Source organism: Malaclemys terrapin, chromosome 8 (genome assembly GCF_027887155.1).
Source record: "Malaclemys terrapin pileata isolate rMalTer1 chromosome 8, rMalTer1.hap1, whole genome shotgun sequence".
NCBI classification, from domain to species: domain Eukaryota; kingdom Metazoa; phylum Chordata; order Testudines; family Emydidae; genus Malaclemys; species Malaclemys terrapin.
Window position 1 is genome coordinate 100,476,171 of NC_071512.1, and position 27,885 is coordinate 100,504,055.

Genomic DNA, 27,885 nt, shown 5'->3' on the forward strand with positions numbered 1-27,885 from the left:
CAACTTGTGTGCTGGGCTAGATTTCTGTTGGGATATCCTGTGGTTCTTAGTGGCGCATTTAAACTGCGCTACCCTATGAACTCTGTCTCTCTCATCTAGCGTGGAGCTGGTGTCTGTTAACTTCCAAGTGGGGTGACTTATTAATGCAGACAGTTCTGAAAGTGAAAACCGATAGCATTTAGTATCAAGAACTTTTAAAGAGAATGTTAAGGAATTCAGTCTGCAAATCATAAAGTGATTCATAGTGCATCTGACTTCTTTGCTTCGTATTCGGATACCAATGCAGCTACAACAGAAGTGTAAACAATCTTATAAGTTGACAGAAAAAGCCAGTTTAAGACCTGTATAAAATGTCTAGTTTTCCATGTTAAATTATGCAACTTTGATCATATAAAGTGACTTAAACTGATAAAATTATGCATATTAATCATATAATCTTATGCATCTTTCTTCATAGCTATCCAGTGCAAATCCTGTGTATGAGAAGTACTATCGACAGGTAGGAGTTTTTATTCTCTTGCTCTAAATTTCTAGTTCAGTTTAAAAACTTCTCTTGTTGCCATATTCCTTTTAGAGATGAAGATTGAATATTTTTATCAGACTGTGTAGGGTGGGTTCAGTACTGTGTAACACTGCAGCCTTAAACTACTTTGTTAAAATGGTAAAGACCATGGGGCAGATCACACTTAAGGGCCCAGATCCTAAACTGGTTTGACAGATTTTTTTTTTTTTTTTTTTTTTTTTAATATTGCGATAGTGCCCTCAGTAATTTTTACATTGGTGTAGCTACGTGTCTGGGGAGTGTGAAAAATCTGTATCCCTGAGAAACCTACCTATACCGAGCTAACCCCTGATCTAGACAGTTCTAGGTTGATGAAAGAATTCTTCTATCAACCTAGCTATCGCCTATCTGGGAGGTAGATTACCTACATGGATGGGAGAATCCGTCATATCGGTGTAGGTAGTGTCTGTACTGAAGAGCTTCAGTGGTGTAGCTGCACTGCTGTAGCATTTTAAGTGTAGAAATACCCTAAGTAAACTCTCTAGGTTGAACTTGTTAAATGTTATAGTTTAATAGCCTGCTACTGATGTGTTTCTCTATTTACCTGAGGTTCTAAGACATTTTTTCCTCTTCATCTGGGATATGTCCTTGCAAATCAACCTGAAATGAAGTTGGGTTAACAACTGCCAAGTTGATAGCTTTTAAAAATGGGGACAATTTGGTTTGTTTAATTGTGTTTTGATATGAGTGCATTAGCGGTTAAGATAAATTGTTGCCATCATCTGGCAGACCGACTACAGACCTCCTATTAAGAAACTCAGTCCTGAGTATGCTCCAGTTGCTGAGAGGAGGGCAAGAGCTGATTGATTCCTACTAAGGTGCTCTTTGGACCTTGCTTAGGGGCTCAGTTTCTTCTATTAGCCTCTGATTAGTAAGTATCTGATAAATTTCAAATGAAGTCCCCTTATCAGCAGGAAAGGGGCAGCTTTCTATATTTTTCTGCTCCCCACCTTCCTCCCTCTTGGGTTGGGAGATGGGTCTCCACTACTTTACTTTTCCCCCAGAATCTGTTTTGGATCCAGTAGTCAGAGGTTGGCCATTTAAAGGAGAAGAGGTCCACCACCTTGACAGGAGCAAGGATGGACCCTGACGTCAACTTTAAGGAGATGAGGATCATATCTTTGTCATAGTTGAGTCATACTCCCCTTGTCGGTCCTGTATTGAGGGACAAATCCAATGCGTGTACATCTATATGAATTGTCATGTTACTTATGAGAATTTGATGTTACTTGCAAGAATCCAATGTCATGGAAGGCATGAGACAAGACAAGAATCATTGTCTGCATGTGTTACATTGACCTGGGAAACTTACGTTGATTTTACCACCAACCCCAACAACAGCTCAAGCAAGAATCTGAGAAGTGGGTTTCCTAGTTTTTATCCTAAGGCTTGGAGATCAGGTGAACATGCTTGAATGGATCTCCCTCTGAAGTGGGGACAACATAACATTTGAGGCCAGATGCAAACAGCATGATTATGCTCTCTTCTCAGTTTTTAAACTTAGGCTATACTGAATAACCTGACTGACTGACTGTCTCCAGTACAGTCAGCTGATGTGCTTAGACTGTGCTGTTAAATGCTATCGAGATTGAATGCTTTATTTATAAGCTCATGGATGATGAATTTCTTAATGATTCGTCACATGTTCAGAAGCACGAACTGAAATTTTGGGAAACTGCCTAATGTCCTGGACTTCAGCGACAGCTCTTCAGATGGAGCCAGAGGAGCATACGTTAAGAGCCTGAATATTGTTAGTCTTTTGCCTAATGTGAAAGAGTTGCTGCAGATTCTACCCTCTCCTCTTCCACCCCGTTCTTGAGATTCGTGCAGAGCAACAAATCAAACTACCACATATTCCCTGTGAGAGCTGTGCGCGCGCATACCCCTCCCCCCTATAATTCCTGGTTGAGTCACCCATGCATGTCTGATCAGACTTAACTACAACCTCTTTGGCATGATGTGGTTGGGTAGAGCATCAGCCCCTACTCATAGATTTCCTCGCACGTCAGAGACAGGAAAGGGGAACCTTCAAATGTGACATCACTGTCAGGTAGGTTGCTGTGCTGGCACACCTGCTTACTGGCTCGGTCCAACAGGTTTTTATGTCATTGTCACCAAGAATAATGGTGGAATGCATTTACTTGAAAGATTTAGTTGCATTTGACATTATTTTCTGAACTCAGTTTGTAGGGTTGATTTGAGCATTGCTTTTTTTTCTTTTTTTAAAGTGATGTCTAGAATTCCCCAATCCTCATTTGTCTTTTTCATTTGGTGCTGATAGTGTATTCTTTATCCTTACACATCATAGTAGCAGTAGTTGAGAGGACTCAGCTGAGTTGAAAACAAGGTCATCATTTACTTTTGCTCAAACATTTAATACTATCAGAAGAAAGCTTCAGGAAAAAAGATTTCATCCTATATAGCATATGTTGTGAAATTAATATGGTCTATAACCTTGGTTCAGTAATAGTATGGAGGTTACCTAATTTCATAATATTAGATCCAAGGTATTTTTCAAGAGTATATAACTGAAATCAGTTAAAATAATTTTCTAGGGTGTTTTTTTGTTTGTTTGTTCTCCTGCCCACCCCCCTTTTCAAAAAAAGGCTTTTCTGCATTCTGGCTTTGATCAGTGTATCCTCTAAAAATACAGTTATCTGACTTCTTTTCTCTTAATTCAATTTGTGTAAATATATTTTAAGCATTAATTACATTGATACAGATCTATAGAGATCCAACAATAGTAATAGGAAAATCCATTCCAAATGGGAACTAATACTATATGGAAGATTATATTGTAATTGGATAGCTTCTGTTTATCATAGTCTGAGTTATTGAGTTTGGGCTCTCTTAAATATGATTATGGTATATAAAGCTACTTCATGACATACAGTACCTATTGTATTTTGGCTTCCTTGAGGGGTTTACTTTGGCATTAGTGATAGAAGAATCCAAAAAATGCCTTTAGATCAGCAAAACCAGCAGCTGTTCTGAGATTCACATTAGGAATCTTGCATGGGAATCCCTCACTGAACTTGTTCTCACAGGTGTTCAGGGCAAATGGCTCCCATTAGTGAGATGTAACTTTGAAATTTAGAAATTAAATGTTTGTTGTTTACTTTACGGATTTAGTTAAAAAAAAAAAAGTGATTCAGCATAATATCTAAGCAATGTCTCTGAGCTCCTAGCTGATTTTTTTTAAGGTCTGCATTCAGGTACTAATTTCTGCATTCTAACTAATTAAATCAGATGTACCTGTACCTTTCTAAATCTAAAAAATTCCTTTGTAACATTATTGAAGACTGCTTTGATAAACTTGCTCTCAGGACCCTCAGCTTGCAAACAGGGAGAGCAAATCAGGGAAGATGGTCAAGACAGCTGAGCCATACAGCCAGCAAGTCCCAGCAGTCTGGCCACCAGGATCATATAGGAAACTGCCTTAAACTTGACCACTATAGTGGATAGTAAGTTTTCAGTCTTCAAGTTTCTTCAGTTGTTTGTCGACCAATTAACTGAAAGGAAAGGCTGAATAAGCTAACATCGGGGAACAAAAAAGTAGCAGTGTCGGAATCAGCTCAAATAACAGCCACCTGTCTGCAGCTCTTCAGAAAGTCACCTTCCTAGAGGATAAAGTTGAAGATTTAAAAATAGACACTGCTGACTCAATATGGCTCTGGGGTTTCCCTAAAAGTGGAAAAACACTGATCCCACAAGCACTTTCCTGAATAGATGCCAAAACTACTAGATTAGGTTACAAATAGGACCCATTGGGTATAAAGTGGGGCTGTGTTTGACAATGCAGTTGCACGTACGTTATAAGGAGCTCGCTGCTATGCCCAACATACTTTAATAAAAAAAAAAAAGGTGCGTGGGGGGAGGCAGCCATAAATCCCACTAAATCCCTGACCGTTGAACCCACTATTGTAAGAAATAAAAATACTGATGATAAAGTGAGAAGATATTTAAAGTTCTGCTAAAAACTTTATTCACCTTCAGACTCTTACTAAATCACAATAGCTTTTTTGCAGACTTTAAAAATCCTGCTGATTGCTAGAGAACAAAAAGTACCACTAGAAGTGGAAATACCAACAGATGAAGGTGAACCTGCTCCAAAGTACCTTCCAAATGGCAGATATCCAGGGCATTTTTATCAAAGCTTTTATCAGTGAATTCTATAACTGTCTTCAGTAGTGTCTAGTGCTCTGAATACCTCAAATGTTCAGTTGCTTCTTTGAACAGGGAGAATTGTCCAATTTCTGTTTGCAAGACAGTGTAATCATACTCTTGGTTTTAAAAGAAAATCCAAAAGACTGTAGATATTTACCAATATAAGCAAGAACATACTAGAGAAAGTTCAATAGTTTGCTTAAAAAAACAACTTATCTCTAGCATCACTTCTCACTAGCCATTCTCAATTTATTCCAGAGAGAACTACAAATCATAATATTCAGTGAACATTACACTTCATTGATCAACTAAACAATGGATTAAAAAAAGCCTTTCTTTGGAATTATTAAATGCCCTCTCTGCCTCTGGGATTATCTTTTAAAGTATTGGCCAAATTAAATTTGGGACATGAATTGAATTCCATCACTCACCAGTCTTCAATTTTCCATTTTCATATTTTATTTGAACAGCTTCCGATCAGTCTTTGTCTTTAAAGACTGGCTGAAGGCCAAAGTTTCCTCAGTTATATTTGTTTTGCTCTGTCCTTTGTAATAGCTGTGAAATCCTGCAGAATTTCAGGGCATTACAATCCATGATAAAGAATGTGAAGTTGTTTTTATAGCCTATCTTTATAGCAGATGGTCCCTTTCACCAAAAATCACAATAATATTCAGGTTACTCCCAGTCCCAAAGGATCTGTCACTTACGGCATGTTAGTTGTACCTTAGATCTCTTACCATAGAGAACACTTGTAGCCAGTCCTGTGATAATCTAGGGAAAAAAATGTTGTTTACAAGATTAAAGCAGGCAAACACACACATACAAATGAGTTAGTCCTAGGTTGCAAAAGGTAATAGAAGCTGCTGTAATGTGCAAGCTCTATATGTCTTTTAGGGATAAGCAGCTTGGGGGATCCTTTGCTTGTGCTTGGAAATGTTGACCTCTCCAAATTCCAAGCAGCATAATGATGATGATGATTTCTCCTTGACAGGGATTTTTATGCACTCCCCCCCACCCCCAGTGTTCAAGCTATGATTGGATGAGGGCTTTTGCACATGTCCTCTTCATGGATGTGGGGAAGCAATCAATGAAGTCTTTGTCCACTGATGTGTTCTACAATGGTTTGGTTGGTGTCTATATGCCTTCTTTTGTTGGGCAGTAGATGGCATTTCTTGTGGGAAGCTAGTATTTCACATTTGGTAATGCTTCTCTCCTGACTGCAGTGTGTTAGTTTTAGCAAACACTTTTATAGTTACAGAGCAAACGCTTAAAATATTACATTTATAACATGGGGTACAGATATTATAAATAACATTTAATACATGCAGAATCCTACAAATATTTCATAAAGTCTAAACGCATTCCTATAATTCTGATATTAGTTTTAACAATGCTAATATGCAGGCGAGCCAGACTAGTTTTCAGCTATGCATTTGTTCATTGAGGCCCATTGGGCCTTGGCATGAGCTGCCCACCTGGTCTGCCCAACCTCGCAAAAATATGCATTCGTCAAAAGAACATCAGTAATTGTCTTGTCAAAGACGAAACAAAAGGAAATATTAACCTCTTCAACTTGAATTTTTGTAACCAGGCATCTATAATTTCATGTGTTTGGAACTTTACTACTTTGCAGAAACTCAAAGTAGCACATTGCTTTCAATTTATTCGTTACAATCTGATATATGTAGGGTTACCATATGTCCGTTTTTTCCCGGACATGTCCGGCTTTTCGGCAATCAAACCCCCGTCCGGGGGGAATTGCCAAAAAGCCGAACGTGTCCGGGAAAAATACCTTCTGGGCACTTCCCCTCCCGCGGCTGCTCTGCTCCTCCCCTCTCAGACTTCGGCTCTGTTTTAAGAGCCAAGCTGCCCGAGCCAGCGCTACCGGCTTCGGGCAGCCCCCCTTGCCTCCAGACCCCAGCCGGGCACTTCTCCTCCCCGGCTCTAGCTGCTCTGCTCCGGCGGCGCAGGGTCCGGAGGCAAGGGGGGCTGCCCGAAGCCGGTAGCGCTGGCTCGGGCAGCTTGGCTCTTAAACAGAGCCGAAGTCTGAGAGGGGAGGAGCAGAGCAGCTGGAGCCGGGGAGGAGAAGTGCCCGGCTGGGGGCGCAGGGTCCGGAGGCATAGGGGCTGCCCGAAGCCCGAGTGCTACCGGCTTCATGGTTTTCCGGGCAGCCTCCAGGCCCTGCGCCCCCGGCTGGGCGCTTGCCCTCCCGGGCTCCAGCTGCGCTGGGGAAGCGCCAGCTGGGGGCGCAGGGTTTGGGGGATGCCCGGCAAACCGTAAAGCCGGTAGCGCTCGGGCAGCCCTTTTCGCGTGGCTGGGAGGGAGGAGGGGGAGTTAGGGTGGGGACTTTGGGGAAGGGGCGGGGAAAGGGCGGAGTTGGGGCGGGGGCCGGGGGTGGGAAAGGGGCGGGGCTAGGGCCTGTGGAGTGTCCTCTTTTTTTATTTTTTAAATATGGTAACCCTAGATATATGGCTATGACATTTTGCTCCCTCAGGAGATTAGGTGACATCCTGTCCTAAGGACCTCTCTGTAAATGTGGAAGAATGTAATCTTGTACTTCAATGTATTGCCAAAAGTATAATTGACTTCCTGGATGTACAAGTTACCTCAGTTTCCTCCAGGAGAGGAAAAGGCTAACTCTAAAAGCTGGGATGGCCAAGGACTAGTTAACCATTGCAGACTTTTCCAGGGCTTATTAATAATGAACTCTGAACTACTCAATGAAATTTAACCTATCTCCTGAGGATTTCTGTATGTACATAAAAGCCAGATATTTTGTAGGCATAGCTACTAAAGGAGAAAATCTACAATTAGGAAGAACTGATGAGAAGAGATTCATGTGGTGGTCTAACCCAAATAAGATCTCTACTGTACAATTTCTTCTTTGAGTATTGCTCAGATGTATACTTGAAATCCTATACCTTCTGCTGGAGACTTTAAAACACAACCATAATCAATGGTAGAAAACTCTTGAATGCTACTCTTAAAGCTTTTATTTGTAACACTTACCAATAAATGAAGTATTTCATGTTGGATGCATGTTACTATCTTCCTTAATTTCTGACTAGAATTACTCCAATCTATATTTAAAATAAACTGTGAGAGGAAGGGTGATCTAGTGGTTAGGGAGCTAACCTGGAACTAAAGGAGAGCTGAGTTCAATTCTCTGAGTATCTTAAATGTAATGAAAGCTTCATGTTAGCTGTTTGATTTTAAACATTCAATATTCTTATTTCTGTCTGGCTGTTCTTTTTTTATGTTGAATATAATAAAACTGAATCTGTTGTGTGGTTAAGTTCCTGGAATGAAGTCTAATATCTTTTTACCCTGCTTGTGTGTCTGGCGCGCTCGCGCTCTCTCTCTCTCTCTCTCTCAATAAGATAGTGTTAATGGACTATAGTAGAAGCATTGTGATAAGTTTTCTCAGATGTTCTCTGTAAGTCTGTTTGTATTAAACAGATTACAAAATGTATGTATGATCATAAATAAAAACAAATGTAATAATATTTAAGTCCCTAGTATTAATTCTTAAGTACAAAGTGTGCATAAACTTAGCCTAAAATGTTAACTTCTGGAGCCTTGGAAGTGAAATAGTGAATTCATTTTAGCACCCAGTTTAAAATGCATCCGTTCTAATGTAAAATGCATCAGTTTGAAAGGAAGCTGTTGAAATACACTGGAGAGACCTTAGTCACTTTAGAGTAAAAACTATGTGCACTCTTCCCCGGTATCCTAACGATGGGGCAGGTGTATGTTGCAGCAATTCAGGGCGCTAACCTGTGATGGTATCTTTTGCAGGTTGATTCTGGTAACACTGGAAGAGTGGTGGCTTCTGATGCTGCTGCTTTCTTGAAAAAATCTGGGCTAACAGACTTAATACTTGGAAAGGTATTACTTATGTAATGAATAATATCATGCCTTTAATTATGCTGCCTTTTGCTGTTGTCCGTTTCCTCTCAGAATTGAAATACTAGTGTATATATATTTTATAGTCTCCTTTTATATACATAATTTGCTTTTATATATTGCACCTCTCATCCAAAGTACCTTAAAATCACTGATACAACCTCTGTGGATAAATAGTTTTGTACTTACTGTGCAAGTTATGCTATGAGGATTAGGGTTTGATCCTATAAAGTACTGAGGGTGCTCTGCACTTCCTATATAGTATGTTACCTGTGACCATTATAGCCAGTAAATGACAGAGCCCAGGTACTTTATTTTAAATGATAGAAAATATATATTCTAAGGACATTTTGGTCATTTGGAACTCTAACGTGCATTTTATACTGGATACAAACCTACATTATAGAATTTTATTAGGCAAGTTGTGCAGGTACTTCAGTTATAAAATGTGACTTTTCTTTTCCTTAAACTATAACTGAACAAAACTTTCTATAATACATGAAAAATGAGGACAGAGTAGTGACCTTGAAACGTATATCTTGTGTACAAAGGTACGTTAAAGGTTTAATGGTAAATTACTGGATTCTGTTTCCTTTGTGTATTTAATAAGAAATCATTAGGCATGATTAGCAGATTCTGTGGAAAGTGAAGTAAAATTACTGAAGTAATGTAAAACAAGCAAAAGTTGAAGAATGAAACACATTGGGCCAAATACTCCTTAACTCTCTCTCTTTCGCTGGCTTGCTTTGTGTTTTTTGACAATTGGACAAATCCAGTTAGCTAATGGATTCAAGTTCCATTATTTCTTATCTGTTCTCTTCAATTTAACTGTTAGTTGTAAATACTCTTATAATTTTATGCATTTGTCATCATAAATGAGTCGTCATTATGAAGAATTTGCAGTCCTGGGATTAGAGATTTATGCTTGGGTTGCATTCCCTCTCTAAGTAGGATGAGGATTTGTCAGTTAGCAACAGTTTTGCTGGCACAACTATAAAACATTTTTTAAAATTCTTTTTTAATTTAGATTTGGGATTTAGCTGATACAGATGGCAAAGGTATCCTGAACAAACAGGTAGGATTATTTTGACTGTTTCTTTAAGGAAATAAGTTTGTTTGGATGAAAAATGCCTTGTTTAAAATATTAGCAAACAGATTTTTTTAAAACTAGAATTCAGAGAAATACAGAATTTCCTTAAGAATGCAGTAGTTTGTTTTGTTAGAAACAAGGATAAAGGATTTTTAAACCTAACTCTTCCTGTAAAAAAGCTAATATTCCTAGTTTGAATGTCACCCACAATGAACATGAAAAACACAATTCACTGGTGTTGATTTCACCATTCCTACTTGGCCTATACAATATAATACATATAATACATTGAGAACTGTGATGCTATACTCAGGAATAAGTTACAGTTCTTTGGTTAGGGTCTCTATGGTTGCTCCATTCTCCATGTGCTAGCGCCCCCTACACCTTTGAGCGGAGATTTCTCATAGCAGTATCCATTTGGCCCACGCATGCGTGGTAATCAGTCATTCTTGTGCCCTCTCCTGTTATATAGCTCTGTGGGGGCTAGCCGTCTTCAGTTCCTTCTCAGCCTGAGATGGAGCTTTAGCAGTTGTCCTGCTGTAATTTCTTCAACTCTATTTTTCTCTCTTACTGAGTGTTAGTAGTAGTGTTAGTGCTAGCTTTCCATAGTTAGTAAATACTGGTGATAAAGCTTCTTTCTTTAAAAAAAGTTTCATTTTCTCTACATAGTATTTAGATAGTTTCTACTTCTTACTGAGAGATAATACCTGGTTCTCCTGGCTTCAAGCGCTGCCTGTCTTGCTGGGAAGCAGTTCCAGTCCGTGACGGACACTCGCACTGTAACTGTTGTCTTTGAGAATTGCATGTTCCTCAGAAGTGCAACTTTTGTCTGGCATTGAAATCAAGAGCCAGAAAAAATACAGAGAGAGCTCCACCTTCTCATGATGGAGAACTCTCGACATCCCGCCTCCAAGCCAGGCCAAGGGACCTCCCCCCTGTATGTCGGTCCCCATACAAGTCTGCTGCCTCGGAGCCCCACAGTTCTAGGGCATCTAAGAGGAAGACCAGACTCCTCTCATAAGCCCTTGAAAGAACATACCCTGGATTCGCCAGATAGAGCACCCACCTCTAAAATGCTGAGGTCCTCAGTTTCCTCAGCTAGCCCGGCACCACAATCAGGTACTGTTGAGCCTCCTTACCCAGGGCACAGCTAGACTGCAAGGTGGCAAAGCCATGGGCCCAGAGAGCCCATCTGTACTGTTATCGGATCAAGGTGACAAGAAAAGCTCTTCCTCGGGCTCCGACCATGCCTCCCTTAGAGCACACAAGACCTTCGGTACTGTCAGCAACTGCGCTTCCCTCTGAGCTCCCAATCCCTGTGGTACCATACATAGGCAATAGCCGGCCTCAGCCATGACTACTTCACCTCAGACTTCAGCCTCAGTACCGATCATCCTCACGGTACAGCAGGAGTTCCATTTTCCCTGGGACCTGGCTGTATCTGAGACACTTGATTCTCTGCTTCTGACCTCCAAAGTGCCGTTGGTACCGAGAATATCCAGATTGGTACTGGGCAAAGTTCAGGCAACTATTACCTCAGACCTCTCCTGGTGCTCCATCATTCCTGAGTGAACGTGAGGAAGAGGATTCTGATGAAGACCTTGCCTCGGTCTCCCAGATGTCAGTTCAGGGCTCTCCTCCTCATTCATAGAGAAGTCCTTTCCCACATGCCTCTGCTGAAGCTGCAACTGTTCATAGCCCACATTTACCACCAATGCCTCGCTGGTGTGAGTACCCTTGGGTGCCTCCTCCCATGCCGTATGCACCTCCTCCCTGGACATATTGGGACCTGTGGGTGGCTTATCACAAACAATTTTCTAGAGCATTAAGTGCCACCCACCATAGAGAGGCATCACCTACTCCCTTCAGGAGGCTAGAGCCAGTGAAAGGATCTCCTCTCCGGCCAATATCTCCTCTTCATCTCTTGATGAAGCAGTCATGCCTCCTCCTCCAACCCCAGCAGTTTATTTTAAACATTTCCAGGACCTGGTCAAAAGGATTGCAGATTCTCCTCACGGCGGTTAGAGCCTCATTGTAAGCTGCTCAACCTCCTCCACTCACCCTCATCAGCCTGTATAGCTTTGACTGTTAGTGAGGCACACCCCAGCTTTTATTCTGCCTACATGCAAAAGAGCAGATAAAAAGTATTATGTCCTAGCAAAGGAATCAGAGTTTTTATTTTCCCATCCCTCCCCTAACTCCTTGATAGTGGTAGGCAGCACCATGCTAAATCCACACCTCGCTACAAAGACCACAAGTGCCTGGATTTACTAGGGAGAAAGTCTTACTCCTCAGTCTCCCTACAATTTAGAATTGCCAATTGTCAGGCCTTGATGGCAAAATACAACCATGGGAACTACACCAAGCTGACCTCGTTTGTCGACCCTCTCCCAATACAACACAGAACAGTTCCAGATAATTATTGTGGAGGGCCAACTTCTTGCTGGGACAACGCTACAAGCCTCCTGTGACATCGCTGATATTTCTGCTTGTTCAGTTGCTACAGTGGTGGTGATGAGAAGAGCCTCCGGGCTCCAGCTCTCTGGATTCCTGAAGGAGGTTCAGAGTACAGTTGAGGACCTTCCTTTTGATGGGTCTGAGTTCACACATAGCACAGACTAGTCTCTGCAAACATCGAAGGACTCTAGAGCGACCTTGCGTTCACTTGGTATCTATACTCACACCTACAAGAGAGAGCGCAGCAAGTCTCAGATGGCCCAGAGAGCCCACCCCTGCCTGCCAGAGGTCAGATGAGCCACACTAGAGAAGGCAGAGATTTCAGAGAAGGAAACAGTCCTTTTCTCAGCCTTGCTGCTGTCTACCTCCAAGAAGTAATTTTGACCGATTGGTCAAGGGTTTGAACTGCCATCCTCATCCTCTTCTGCTGCACTGATTCACCAGCCTTCCTCCCTTTGGTGACCACCTCCATTATTTCACGCGAGCCTGGGAGTTAATTACTATGGACAAGTGGGTTTCGGAGATCTCCACAGGTTACACCATCCTCTTTACTTCACTTCCACCAATTAACCCCCCTTCCCCATCCCTCTTCAGGGGGACCCCTGTCATGTTTTATCAAGAAATAGACTCTCTGCACAGAGGGAAGGTGTTTTATTCAATGTACTTCCTGGTACCAGAAAAGAGTGGAGGTTGGAGACCCATCCTAAACCTAAGACTACTCAACACCTATGCGAAGGCACAGAAATTCAAAATGATGACACTTGCAGTGATAATTCTATCACTAGAGGAAGGGGATTGGTTCTCAGCACTCAACTCTGTGTCCGTATTTCCACATTGTTATCCACCCATCCCGCAAATGGTTCTCTGCTTTATTCTTGGCCAGGATCACTTCCAATACAGAGTGCTCCCCTTCGGCCTATCATTAGCCCCAGGGGGCTTCTCAAAGATCATGGTGGTGGTAATAGCACAGCTCCACAGGAAAGGATGATTGGTTGCTGAAGGGTGGCTCCCTGGAAGTGATGTCTCAGGCAGCTTTTGAGGCCATAGACCTCTTCCTCAAAAGGGGCCTACAACTGAACATACAAAAGTTCACTTTGACCCCTGTGCAAAACTTAAAGTTCATAGAGGTACATCTCAATTCAGTAACAGCAAGAGCTTACCTTCTCTGCACAGGTTTGTGGCTCTTTCCAAAATAGCAAACACAATTCATCTCAGCCCCCAAACCATTGTCAGGAATTGCATTCAATTATTGGGACACCTGGCAGCCATTACCTTCATTACAGAACATGCAAGACTTTGAATGCACTGCCTTCAAGGGTGGTTCAGAACTGTCTATCCACCCACTAGATACAGTTTAAATATGCTTTTTTCCATACCTACATTTTGTAAAACAATCCGTCAACTGGTGGAAAGACCATCCATAATTTGTGCACAGGAGTTCCATTTGCAAGTCCTCCCCCCAATGGTCATTATAATGACAGATGCCTCTCTGCTAGGTTGGGGAGCACATCTAGACACTTACATGACCCATGGCAAGTGGACGTCGCAAGAGATGATGCTACACATCAAGCTGCTGGAACTCAGAGTACTTGGATATGCCTGCCTCCAATTCCTACAACAAAACAGGGACGCAAACACAAAAATCATGACAGACTATTATGCCTGTTTGATATCAACTGCCAAGGAGGAGCAAGATCCCCCTCTGCACTGAGGCTGTCAGGCTTTGGAACTGGTGCATATGCAACCAGATCATCATCACAGTGGTCTATCTCTCGAGGATTCAGAACGTGGCTGCGGATGCATTCAGCAGATACTCCTTGTGAGACCGTGAGTTGGAAACAGACCCCAGCATATTATACCACATATTCTGTAGGCTTGTTCACCATAGAGTCAAACAAGAAATGCACCAACTTCTGCTCGAGGGGTGGATTGGGTCACCAATCCTTAGGGGTTGCTTTTCACCTTCAGTGGTTATTAGCCTTACTAAATGCATTCCTGCTGACCCTCCCTAATAGCCAAAGTTATGCTTAAAATAAAGATAGAAGCCAGGGTCATTCTAATAGTTCCAACCTGGCCCAGGCAAACGTGGTTGCCTGACCTTGTACAGCTGTCTGTCTGCTCTCCGATTACTCTCCATGCTGCTCCCCATCTCCTCTCCCAGGAGTGCGGGAAGATTTTTCATCCTACTCTCACAATGCTTCGTCTCAAAGCATGGTTGGTCGATGGCTCATGGGATTAGAGGCAGCCTGCTCAGATGATGTAAAAAGAGTACTATTACACAGCAGGAAACAATCTACTTGCTACGCATATTCTCAGAAATGGACATGCTTTTCCACCTGGTGTGGCTGCAGACAGATTCCACCAACAACTGTATCACTTCTGGAAATACTGGAATACACCCTAATGCTGCAAATCTTGGGCCTGTCTATGACTCTAGAAGAGTATAGCTGGCAACCATCATGGCTTTCAACCACCCAATAGAGGGTTATTCTGTCTTCACGTACCTGACCACAGCAAGATTCCTTAGAGGTTTGGGAAACCTCTTATCTGCCAGTCCAACATCCTACTCCAGTATGGGACCTCTTTCTGGTCCTTCAATCCTTTACAAGATAGATGTTTGAACCTTTGGCTACTTGCACACTGCTCCGTTTGTCAATTAAGATGGCATTTCTGATAGCCATCATGTTGGTGTGACATGTTGGAGAGTGAGGAGTCCTAATTGCATACCCTCATTTTAATGTTTTTTAAGGACAAGGTCATGCTGCGGTCCTGCCCCAAGTTCTTACCTAAGGTTTCTTCCAAGTTCCATCGTAATCAACCTATTCACTTGCCTGTCTTCCACACCAAAATGCATCTAAATCTCCAGGAAAAACTGCTGCACACCTTGGATGTCAGGAGAGCCCTGGCCTTCTATCTAGACAGAACAAAGACCTTCATGAAGACCCACAAGTTATTTGTCTCACTAGCAGATCGGTCAAAAGGGTCGGCAATCCCTAAACAGAGATTTTTCCAAATGGATATTAGGCTGCATTAATTCTTGTTAACAGTCTTGCAATGTTCAACCACCTTCAGTTACACACACTCCATTCTACAAAGTCTATTGCTACTTCTACAGCCTTCCTCAAAAACGTGCCAATTATTGAAATCTGTAAAGCCACTACTTGGGCAACTGTTCATAAGTTCACCAAACACTATTCAATAACTCATGAGTCTTCCTCTGATACTGTGTTTGGCTTGGCTGTGCTATCCTCCATATTGGACTTGACTCTGAAGCCCACTCCACCTTTTAGAGGATACTGCTCAGTAGTGACCTAGAGTGGAGCCACCCATAGGGACACTACTTGAAGGAGGAGGAATGGTTATTCACCCTGTGCAATAATTGTGGTTCTTCGATATGTGTCCCCTTATGGGTGCTCTGCTATCTGCCCTCCTTCCCCTCTGCTTTGGAGTTTTCTGCCATGGGGCTTTGCAGTAGAAAAAGAACTGAGGGCAGTTTGCCCACACAGTGCTATGTAACAATAACTAGGGCAGGAGACTGACTAACACGCATGCATGGGCTGAATGGACACTGTTGTGAGAAATCTCTGATCAAAGACGCTGGGGGTGAGCACCTCTGAGCGAAGCAGTTATACCAACCTAACCCCCAGAGTAGCCAGTGCTATGTCAGTGGGAGGGGTTCTCACATTGACATAGCTGCTGCCTCTTGTGGAGGTGGATTAACTATGCTGCCAGAGAAGCTCTCCCATCGGTGTAGTAGTGTCTTGACTAAAGCAGTACATCAGCACAGCCGCTGCAGCATTTTAAGTGAAGCCTGCCCTTAGTAATGTTAGAGAATCGACTGACACATATCGAATAAATTTTCAAGCCAATGTCTCTTAAATTGAAATTGTCTGTCTGTCTAATACGAGATGGTTCTCCAATCCAGTAAATATATGGTGATAAACAGGCAGAGACCAAGGCATGGAGAGAGAATGGCTTATGGAGGACAATATTTTCATCTGAGAACACTTGTCCGATCTTCCTGCCCCAAAGCTGCCTCATAGCTTAATCTGTTAAGTCTGTGTGTTGCCCCTCAAGATTGATTGCTATGTTGTTGTTTGAGCCCTTTTTGAGGATATTAAGATACTTCTGAAGATGTTGTACCTCCCATTTCCATGAATATATAGTGTAAAAAATTAGTCCTTGTTATCTCTCTCGGCATGAATGCACTAAAACTCTTATCTTGGTGACCAAAGCTTCATTCAATAGAGCAGAGTTTTCTTTCCTTCCTTGCTGCAACGTTAAATATTTTGGCAGACCTTTCAATAAGGTGTTAAGGTTTTCTAGAGTGGCTGCTGTGTAATGGTTGATACTTTTAATGTTACTGTAAGTCATTTTGAAATAAATTAAGGCTTAATAATAATAAGTATATTAGTATATTAGTTTAACAAGATGAATCCTGTTAAGAAATGTGCCAATGTAGAAGAATTATAAATTGTCAGCTCTCCAGTTGAGTTTAAATTACTTTTGTATAGTAAATCCTTTAAAAATTCTGTTTTTCCTCCATAGGAATTTTTTGTGGCTTTGCGACTAGTGGCCTGTGCACAGAATGGATTGGACGTTTCCCTGAGTAGTCTTAATTTGCCTGTTCCTCCACCTAGATTTGTAAGACACATTTAAAAATAAATAAATAATACAAATTGTGATCAGCTCAGTAACTTTAAGTACTTTAAGCTAACAGTTGAGAAGGTTTAGTGTTTTATATGCAGCATCTTCACTGGGAAATCTTAGTGCTATTGAAAAATTTAAAAATGGACTTTTTGCGCAACAGTGAGTACATTAGTCTAGCCCTACTGGAGACTTGGGGTAAAATCCTGCTTGGGTCACAAGAGAAAATGTTAATTTAGACCATAGTAAATAATTTTTGTTAGCATTGCCATTGAACTTTTTCTAGTTTTAAAAAATCCTAAGACAAGGATGTTGAAGGCAACATTGAAGTTGCACTTAGAAGACTGAGTGGGAAAGCTTCCATGGCACCTGGTCACACTATGCCCAACTCTGGTGCTATTCTTCCTTCATTTTCATGAGCACCAGCTATATCAAAAATTAAAAAGTGACATTTGTACTGCTTATAACCCACAAGGTGTTTAACAGTCCGGTTTTACTCTTTATTTTTCTTTGGATTGTTAAAAGTAGAGACAATTAAAGTCTGTTCCCTTTTCATTGAAGGAATATGGTATAGCTATAAATTAAGGCGTACTTTTTATTACGCTTTGATGTTGCTTTGAGTATGAAGAGAACATGCCATTTTGAATTTCTTATCCTAAATTATTGTACCTTCATTAGTTGATTAATTAAAATGTGATTATGGGTTTGGATAGCAGGGCCCATTCAGATGAGCGGAAAAGTCTTGAAACTCAGTTTTCCCTTTGCAAATAAGATATTTTTGTTTTGATCTGTTTTCTATTAGACTGATACCGGTAGCCCATTACTTATCAGTGGAACAGCATCAGCCGACATCCCATGGGCTGTTAAGGTATGTTGAGAGTTGTAAACAGTCAAAAAGCCTACATACCAATATCTGGCCCTTTTTATGACTGCAGTTTCCAAGAAAACTTACACTTGTTTTAGACGTGTAGTAACTGCTATAGCTTATTTCAGATTATTCTCTCCAAATTTAATGTCTTCTGTATTTAGTGTGACCAGATAGCAAGTGTGCACACACCTACTTCTTACAGGAGGCAATAGAGGCTTTAGCTTTGATAGACCATTCTCTTTTCTACCTAGACAACTTGCTTCATCCAGGAAAAGTCACACATTTCTTAGGCAAAATATCATCTGTTTCTGCCGCAGCAACCTGTTACTGGCAGTCTGTCCTTGAAGCAGCAGATTTGACTGCTTCCTTAGGAGCAGAGTCCCAGTCAGAACAGATTTTCCTGACTCGTCTCCTGCCTTTGGGAATCAGTTGTACCATTTCTGCAGTATCTGGAATGCCTTAATTTCAGATCGTTGTGTTCTAGACACTGGAATTGGGATACACAGTTCATTTTCAGTCAATGTCTTAAGCTCCATCCATCGTCCACGTCCCTCTCACGAAATTATACTGCTTCAAGAGGTACCATCTCCTCTTGATCTAAGAGCTATAGAGGAGGTCCGTCCACAGCACCGGGAAAGGTTATTTTATTCCTGTAGTTTCCTCCTCGCCAAAAAGAAGGGGAGTCTGAGGCCCATCTTAGATATAAGGATACATCTGCACTGCGTCTGGGAGCGTGCTGCCCAGCTTGGATGGGTAGATGTGTTAGCTCTACCTAACCAGGGATAGCTTGGGCGATGGCTTGGACTTGCCGCCCAAGTACATACCTGGGGGTCTGGGTGAGTTTCTACTCTGGCGTCTAGTCCAAGCTGCAGCATGTGCTTCCCCCAGCTACCCTGCTCTTTCTAGCATGCTAGCTGGAGTAGGGCTAGCACGTGTCTGTCTACCTGAGCTGGGAAATGTGCTCCCAGCTGCAGTTTAGACATACTCTGAGAGACCGGAACACTTGAATCAAAAAGATCAAGTTCAGGATGGTATCCCTGGCCTCCATTATTCCTTCTTTTTATCTGGATGACTGGTATGCCACTCTCCATCTGCAGGATGCCTATTTTCATATGGCTATCCACCCAAGCCACAGAAAATATCTAACATTTTCAGTGGGGGACTGCCACTACCAATATATGGTATTTCCATTCAGCCTATCATCAGTGAACAGAGTTTTTACCAAGTGTGTGGTGGTCTTAGTGCCTTATCTAACACACACACATTCAGATATTCCTGTATCTGGATGGTTGATGTTGCCTGGAGAGACCATGGATTAAGTCGCAGGCAGCATTCATCATATCCAGTCTCTCTTCATGCGGTTATGTCTGAAAATAAACATGGTCAAATCAACACTGTCTCCATTTCAGATAATTGAGTTAATTGGAGTTGGCTCGACAACAAGAACTGCCTGTCTACCTTAAGAAAGGTTCTGTTCCATTTTAACCCTGTGCATTAGGCTAGGTTCACCTGAGAACGAGATCCTGCCTCACCTTGCTTAGACACATGGCATTCCACATGTGTCTGAGTTTGCCTGCGGTGCAAGTAAAGCTGATTTGAAGTCCACATATCACCCAAGCAAGCATCTTCTGGACAGGCTGATTCACATAGCTGCTCAAATCCTAGCATTAAGGTGGTGCATGATTCTGGAAAATGTCTGCAAGGGGGTACTTTACTTGCTGTACCCCACCTCTGCTCTCTTTCTATCAGAAACGTTAGTGATGGACATATCTGCTATCGGCTGGCTGAGCACACCTAGATGAGGTACAGACTCAAGGTTTCCAGAATCAGCCTTATAAATGTCTTGGAACTGAGGGCTGTAATTCATGTATGCCAAGTCTTTCTGCTATCTATCATGAGCACTATATCTTGGAAGATGATGGACAATACGACCACAGTGTTTTACTGTAACTAAGAGGGTGGAGCAATGTCAAATCTCTTGTGTCAGGAGGTGGTGCAGCTTTGGAACTTCTGCATTGAAAATGACATCACCCTCAAACCTCACACCTTCTCAGGGTAAAGAATGTTCTAGCAGATTACCTCAGCAGAAAGTTAATCACATATCATGAAAGCAGTCAAAGTACCAGAAATAGAGGTTTCCCAACGTGGACTTGTGACCAGAAACACCAAGAAATGCAGCTACTTCTGTTTCAGGGCTGGTCAGAACCTGAGTTCTGTGATGGATGCATTCCTGTTCCCCTGGGAATTGGAGCTTCTATACATGTATCCTCTGCTCCAAATGATTCCCAGGATTATCAAGAAGCTAAAGCAAGAACAAGCCAGGATGATTCTCCTAGCCCTGGCCTGGCTGAGAAAATACTGGTCCTCAGATTTATGAAGCTTATTGATTCAACTTCCAGTTACCTTGCACGTTCTCCAGGAGATATCACCGCATTACGGCCAGGTTCCCACCCCAACCTGTGCATTCTCCACGCCATGGCATGGATATAGAGTGACTATTATCAGAGAATCTGTTCTCAAGCAGTTAAAAATATGTTAATCAGCAGCAGGAAGCATTCCACTAGACATATTGGTGAAGTGGAAAAAGGTACCCATCTGGGTACACCATCAGTTGTTGTTTCCAGCCACATTGCAGATTCAGAACGTTTTAGAAGAATCAGGCATTTTTCTGGGCACCTGGCAGCCATCACTACCATTTCACCCACCTATACAAAGGCAGTCTGTGTTTTCCCACCCTATGGTTGAGAGGTTTTATAGAGGATGTTAGGGTTTATCCACCATTAAAGCACTAGTTTACCCTTGGGACCTTTCACCTGTTTTTTTTTTTTTTTTTCAGGTTTTACATGACTGTTTTGAGTCTTTAGCCTCCTGCTCTTTCTTTTGTCAGCTAAAATAGCTTATCTAGTAATAGTCACATCCACTGGGACAGAGACAAGCTTGGGGGGGGGGGAACCCCTAACACAATGTTCTATAATGTTTCCTTAAGACTCCTATCAAAGGTAATATAATTTCTTCTAAATCAGGTGATACATCTACAGAGTTTCTTTCCAAAATCTCATAGTCACAGGGATGAAGAGAGACTATGCACTTCAGATGTCTGTAGACGTCTTTTTCATTCTGTATTAATAAAACTAAGGAATTTTAGATCCTCTGCAAGACTCTAGCATATGCAGAAAAAATGAGAGGGCGGGCTGCAACAGTACAAAATTTCTCATGGGATCTCCTCATATATTAGGACTTGTTATGACCTCACAAACACCACCACAAGTTACTGCACATTCTGTCAGTGGCCAGGCTACCTCTGAGGCTTTCTTGAGAAATTTTCCAATCAGAGACACTTGCAGAGCAGCACCTCTAGACTGTACACACATTTGCACAACATTACGCAATTGTTGAAGCACCCAGAACAGATGCTAATTTTGGAAAGAGAGTCCTTCAGTCTCTGTTAAAGCAGACTCAGAGTTCCCACCACCAAAGTAGCACTGGTTGGGATTCACCTAGAGTAGGATAATACATGCACAAACTTGAATAAATGGTTACTTACCTGTATAGTAAACTGTGGTTCTCTTGGGTTGTGTGCTTTGTTCTCAAAGTGTTCCCATTACCAGTATTATAAATCGGTTTATCTTTTGCTCTCTCAGCTGGAAGAAAAGGCCAAATATGATGCTATCTTTGACAGTCTGAATCCTGTGAATGGATTGTTGTCCGGGGATAAGGTGAAACCTGTACTGCTAAACTCCAAACTGCCGGTGGATGTCCTAGGAAGAGTAAGAATATTATTCTAACTAAAATTACTGGGCTACTGACTTGATTTGTGAATAATAAATAATAAAGATAACTGTACTAATTAGAGAAATGTCTGGGTATTCAGATTTAATATCTTTAGTAATAAAAATGTAACTGAGTAAGGCTACGTTTTAGTCATGGGTATTTTTAGTAAAAGTCACGGGCAGTAAACTAAAATCATGACCTGTCCATGACTTTTACTAAAAATACCTCTGATTAAAACTTGGGTGGGGGGCTGTGAGTGCTTGGGGGGAGAGGGGCTGTGGGTGCTTTGGGAGGAGGCCCAGACCCCACTGGTGCTTGGGGGAGGGGGTGGGCCGGGTCCATCGCATCCCAGGAGTGGGACCCCGCGGTGGCTGGGGAAGGGTTGGCGGGGCTGGCTGGGGCTCCCTACCCACCTCTGCGTCCCTGCAACTCCTAGGTGGCAGAGGGATCGGGGGCTCCAGTGTGCTGCTCCTGCCATAACCGCTGGCTGCTGCAGCTCCCATTGGCCAGGAACAGTAGTCAATGGGAGCTTCAGGGGCGGGGCCTGTGGGTGCCAGCAGCGTGCGGCGCGGAGCACCCTCCGTGACCCCTCCACTGCCTAGGAGCTGAAGGGCCATGCCAGTGGGAGCCAGGAAGCCCCCCACCCTGAGGTAAGCGCCCCACACACCCCCAACCCCCTGCTCTGAGTCCCCTCCCATACCCCCAAACTTCTGCTGCTGGCCCATGGACTGCCCAGCTCGGGGAGCCCCTGAGCCAGCACCAGCCACTGCAAAAGTCACGGAATCTGTGACCTCCTTGACAGACTCGCAGCCTTACTCCTGAGGTATTGTAAAATGACCATACTTTCCTTTACAAAAGTAATTAGTTTATTTTTACAGTTAGCTTTCTATTTTTAAAGATTATTTAATAGTATATATGTAAAACACTTCAAATTTTTTTACATGTGGCGTGTAGTTTTTTCCCTGCTTCTAAAAAGGTAAAGTTACCTTACTGAGGAGTAAAACAAACTGATAAACGTATATTTTGTTTCAAAGGATATCTTTGTAGTTATTCTGTAAAATTGCCACATTAATCTCCCTTTTAATGTATTGGACCACTTAATTATGTATATTTTAACATTTACTTTGAGGGAGAGTGATGTTATCCTACTCTTTCTCTACACCTTCAGAAAATAGCTTTCTTATACAATTTAATCCAAATGCACATTGCTGACTGAAAACTAGTGCTGAGGGAAACTTTCAATATCCTCTGGTCCCTCCTATTTGAGAGGATTGATGGGTATTTTTAAAATCTGAAACCAGATAGACGCTTTGATTCTGCTGTTTGACACTGCATGTATGGGGGTTGGGAGCCAATCACCTATATATTTTGGTTCTCTTTAGGTTTGGGAACTAAGTGACATTGACCATGATGGAATGTTGGATCGAGATGAATTTGCAGTTGTAAGTACACTGGTTCATTTAGTTTCATAATTCTGCAAACCTAATAACAAAAGCCAAACATTGGAAGCGCTAGGTTTTTAGACTCCATATCTGTTGATTCACTTCTCCTTTATTTCTGTTCGTTATCCTAGCTCGTGCCACAGTAGCAGTCTAAATTCCCATCAGTTTCCATTGCTTGTACTATTTTTGCTTTTCTGCCTCCCCACCTGCTAGGTCAGTGTCCTCTTTTTGTATAGAAATCACTTGAGAGTGAACTCCTAAAGGTTTTATAAGCATTTGAGATGTTTGGTCATATTCATAAATCTAGTACACGTACCCATTAATTAAAAATATATTTTTTTTAATCTACAAACCACGAGACAGCTCTTTCTAGTTATCATGTGAGCATACAAGGTTGTAGGTCCATTTCAAAGGGCTCTTTTGAATGTTTTTTTCAAAGGACATTGCATCCCTGCTGGAGTTTAAGCTAAGCTTCCCTTCTTTGGGTAGAAACCATTTGAACATAAATTGCTTCCTTCTCTTGTGGGAGGTGTTGTAGTCTCATTCCAGGTCATTTTTCTTGTCTAGGATTTCTCTAGTTCTGCTTGGAGAGAGAATTTTATGTATGGTGGGTTTTTTTATGTATTGTAACTTTAACCAGTAGATACACATACTTGTCACAGCAAGAAATCCTTATCAGATTTATCTTTTTAAGGCTTGTATGTAACTCTATCTTTTCATTAGACCAGGCTTTAATGGCATATGATATTAAATGCTGCTATTTCAAATGAATAAAAAGAAAGCTTTTCCTTCGGAGGCCAGTGGGGAAGGATCTAGCAATCTTGAAATGTGATAGCAAGCACAGAATTATTTTAACCCTCTCCATATTCTTGTATTGGCTCTATATATGCTAGACAGGAATTGATTCCATTTAGGAACAGAGACACTGAAAAATTGTTTTACAGGTCCAACCAAATATCCTAATACTGGCACTTGGGGTGAGACTGAGTGCTCTCAAGGTAGATATGCAATCAACAACACCATTCTTAAATTCAAAAACATATTCTGCATTGATATTCGGTGACCAAATTCAACAACTGGAAAAACTGATCTAAAAGAACGAGCATAAAACACTGACTCTTCATATTGCTCATTTGTCATCTCCCCCTGTTTTGGGGCCAATCTTTTGGTTCTGCATAAGATTTTAGTTTCACTTCAGTACTTGAAAAGTTGAATTTACATGGATAAAAGTGAGATTAAACAGAAGCTCACTCTCTCTTTAATTCGAAGATGAAGAGTAAATAAAACCTGTTGTAGTCTTGCACGGATGTTGAATTAGTCAAGGGTGTGTGTTCAGCACTTAGGTCAAGTGGAGAGGAAAGAAACATGTTATCAGGGTGGAGGAAATGTTTGTTTTTTCAGTTAGAGAAATGGGTAGTATTAATAGTACAAAGGTTCAAATATAAGTATTTATTAATACAGTATTTTAAAACTTATTCCTCTGTGTAAGCCTTTTGAAAAACGAGGTAAACTTCCAGAACTGTAAAAAGAACAGGAGTACTTGTGGCATCTTAGAGAAATTGGTTAGTTTCTAAAGTGCCACAAGTACTCCTGTTCTTTTTGCGGCTACAGACTAACACAGCTGCTACTCTGAAACCTTTCAGAACTATATCAAGGAAACTAATAGGTATACATGCCAAGAGCTTGTCTTTAATTTGGGCTTCCAGAAACTGACTCAATAATATAGAATCAAATATTGGGAGTTTAGCAATGACTTCAAAATGAAAACTTATATTTCTTGGGATAAAAATGCCAATAGGGAAAACACCGTTCTCTCTTCATCTTATTGACAAGCATCAACTTTCTGAGGGTGAGGCTGAAACTCTGCCTCTGTAACAAGTAAACATGGGTATTTAGGCAGATTTAAGGGGATAGAAATAGGAGTATCCTTCTGGTAGATGAAGGAACCCACAAAATATTTTACTTGTGACTGTTCCGTCAGTTTTCACCTATGCTGTCACTTGTTTCAAATTCTTCTAAAATCAGCTCTTTAAATCTCCAATTAACTGTAGTTGTGGACATAATTTCATGTCCACTGTGATAACTCACCTGTAGAGTACTCATCTTTGCCGTACTTATACGTGCACTTATACTTCTATATATGTGTGTGCTGTAATTTTCAGACATTTAGCTGAGTGCTAAAACAGTTGATTCATGAAGTTGAGGAATGACTATAACATACTAGGCAAGCAGAGCAAATAATTAACATAATAGATAGTCTATGAAACTTTTGTGAAATAGTACATCTTAAAAAGTGACCCTTTCTAAGATTTGAACCTTCCTAAAGCATAATCCCACAATCAAAGTTAGAACTATTAAGTGCAGTGATTACTGGAAGGGACTAGTGAATATGAACAAATGCCCACTCACCTGCCTCAGCAAGTGGGGGATGTTGAAGGGGCTGGCAGCGAAGGGGGACCTCCCCAGCAGCAAGGGAGGGAGACACTTGCTGAGGAAGCCAGCTAGCTCTCCCCCTATCTCCCCACCATTGGAGTCTCTGGCACTCATTGCCCATTTGTGGTGGGAGGGATGCTGATTGGCCCACATCTGCCAGATACAAAGATTTAACCTGGAGCACAGGCTCTGTGGAGCCTCTTTCGGCTCTCTTCCATTGTCAGAATTTGTGCTCTTGTCCTGGGATTTGACTACTGAAATTGTTTCCTACTATGCAAACCCAACTTTCTGAAACTAATCTAAAAGGTGTTAAACTCCTGCAGTGCGGGATTTGTTTACTTGGCAGTGAACTTCAAAGGAGTCTTCAAAGGCTAATGTTTAATGTGCCCAGCCAGAGAGAACAGAAAGATAGACTCCAGTTTGAAGAAGAACAGGAGTACTTGTGGCACCTTAGAGACTAACAAATTTCTTAGAGCATAAGCTTTCGTGGACTACAGCCCACTTCTTCGGATGCATATAAGTGGGCTGTAGTCCACGAAAGCTTATGCTCTAAGAAATTTGTTAGTCTCTAAGGTGCCACAAGTACTCCTGTTCTTCTTTTTGCGGATACAGACTAACACGGCTGTTACTCTGAAACTCCAGTTTGAGGGGTTTTGAGGAGAGAGAAAAAGGATTGTCAAAGGATACTACCTAATTAGGATTTATCAAATATTTCTCTTCTAGAATAAGGAGGACTGCTTGGGGCTTGATATTTTGGAAGGAGATGTGTGCTGCTCTTCCTTGGGATGGGATGCATATGCAGTTAGGGGGCAGGAGAAACCATAACTGGGCCCTGCCTCTTTGGCTAATGTTGAGAAAGCATTTCATGTCTTTTTAATGTAGATTTACCTTGATGGTCTCTTGTGTTTAAATACACTTCTAATAAAAACATTGAGCCTGATGGTTACATTGATTATTCATAGGCTTTTTCTATGGTGCTCATTCCCGTGGAATGAATGCTTCATACATTAATGAATTTATCCCTGAGAGGTAGGGGGATACATGGTTATCTCCATTTCAGACATCAGAAACAAAGGCACAGAGAGATTAAGTGACTTGTCCAAAGGCCTCACATGGATTCTGTGGCAGAGTCAGGAGCAGAACCCAGATCTTCAGATCTTTCACCCAGTCCAATGCTTTAACCTCAAGGCTATCCTTCCTCTCCTGGTTTGTGAAGTAGTTACTGAGTTTAAGTATGCGGTTGCTGCTTTTCATCACTTCTGAAGAAAACAGAGGAAAGGGAATTAACTGCTGAGTTGCTGCTCTAACAGTGAGGTGACACTGGGGCTATGACCATCCCCTGAAATTGGCAAGACAGAATAGGAATATAAAAAGCAAAAACCAAGAGGGGAAGACCAAATGATCCTTGAGAACCTTTATTATAAAATGTATCCCAGAATGTGCTAGATAACTGGCACCTCTGAGTTATAGGCTGCTTCGGTCTTTTGAAAAGATTGTTAAATTTTAGATGGCTTCAAAAGTACTGTAGGTCACGTCTTAAAATGAGGATAAATATTGCAACCCTGGTTAATGCTGTGACCATCCCATCTTGTTTTCATGTTCAGGCCATGTTCTTGGTGTACTGTGCTTTGGAAAAGGAACCAGTGCCAATGTCCTTGCCTTCAGCTTTGGTGCCACCTTCCAAGAGAAAAACTGTCAGTATTCCAGGAGCAGTGCAGTTGATCCCATCGTCAACATTCGCTAAAGATTCTCATCAGTCCTCGTCTCCTGTAGGCATTTTACCTGCCAAAGCACCACTAACACAGGTATAGTCCTAGAATTGGCTTGTGTTATAGTTTCTTTGGTCACTGCTTGTAATGAAATGTTATGCAGATGAGCCGGGTCAAACAGACTACCTTGCTGTTTGTTTTTGTTTCTGTCAATATGTTCATAAAGTTGGGGTGGCTGGTGGCACTAACAGATTGGGAAAGGCAAAAAATAGATTTAACCATCTGTGAAGATGTTTACTGGAAGTGCTTTTTAGAAGTCTTCTACTACATAAATTTGGCTTCAGGAAAAACTTAATATACATTTTTAAATTTCAGTTTAAAAAATGCTTATTTTAAAGCATATGAGCCTCATGCAGAGGTCAAAATATTAAGAAAACTGTTTTAAAAAAAACCCAACAAAATAGTAGCCCAAGGACCCAACTGGATAACATCTGTCTGATCTGGCACAGAGACAAATCCAGTAATCATCAGGCAAGCAATTTTCCAACAAATTAATGGTGTTTGTGGGGTGTGAGGGGATAGTGATAGTGGACTGGATAGCCGATGTAAGTAACTGAAGTGAGAAAAGGCCAGGAATATATACCAGTACTTCAAATAAATGAGCCCTGGGGTATGTCCAAAAAGCAGCCATTGAGACAAAAAGTCTTACCTGTTCTGATCATGACAGAACCAAGCAACTGGGAGTAGATCTTTCCAAGCTGTCTAATTGCCATTATTTATTGGAAAGACTGATGTCATTTGAAGAGATTTAGAACTAGAATTATGTTGTTCCT

General features: G+C 41.6%; 1 protein-coding gene across 1 annotated transcript in view; it reads left to right on the top strand.

Annotated features, from left to right (window-relative positions):
- The window catches only part of EPS15 (epidermal growth factor receptor pathway substrate 15), a 114,196-nt gene that overhangs the window by 14,907 nt on the left and 71,404 nt on the right, over positions 1-27,885 (top strand). Inside the window, exons 2-9 of the mRNA XM_054036805.1 lie at positions 458-499; positions 8,528-8,617; positions 9,663-9,710; positions 16,731-16,826; positions 17,632-17,697; positions 21,339-21,464; positions 22,851-22,910; positions 26,948-27,148. Of these exons, the coding sequence (XP_053892780.1) occupies positions 458-499; positions 8,528-8,617; positions 9,663-9,710; positions 16,731-16,826; positions 17,632-17,697; positions 21,339-21,464; positions 22,851-22,910; positions 26,948-27,148 (729 nt within the window). The remainder of the gene's footprint in view (positions 1-457; positions 500-8,527; positions 8,618-9,662; positions 9,711-16,730; positions 16,827-17,631; positions 17,698-21,338; positions 21,465-22,850; positions 22,911-26,947; positions 27,149-27,885) is intronic.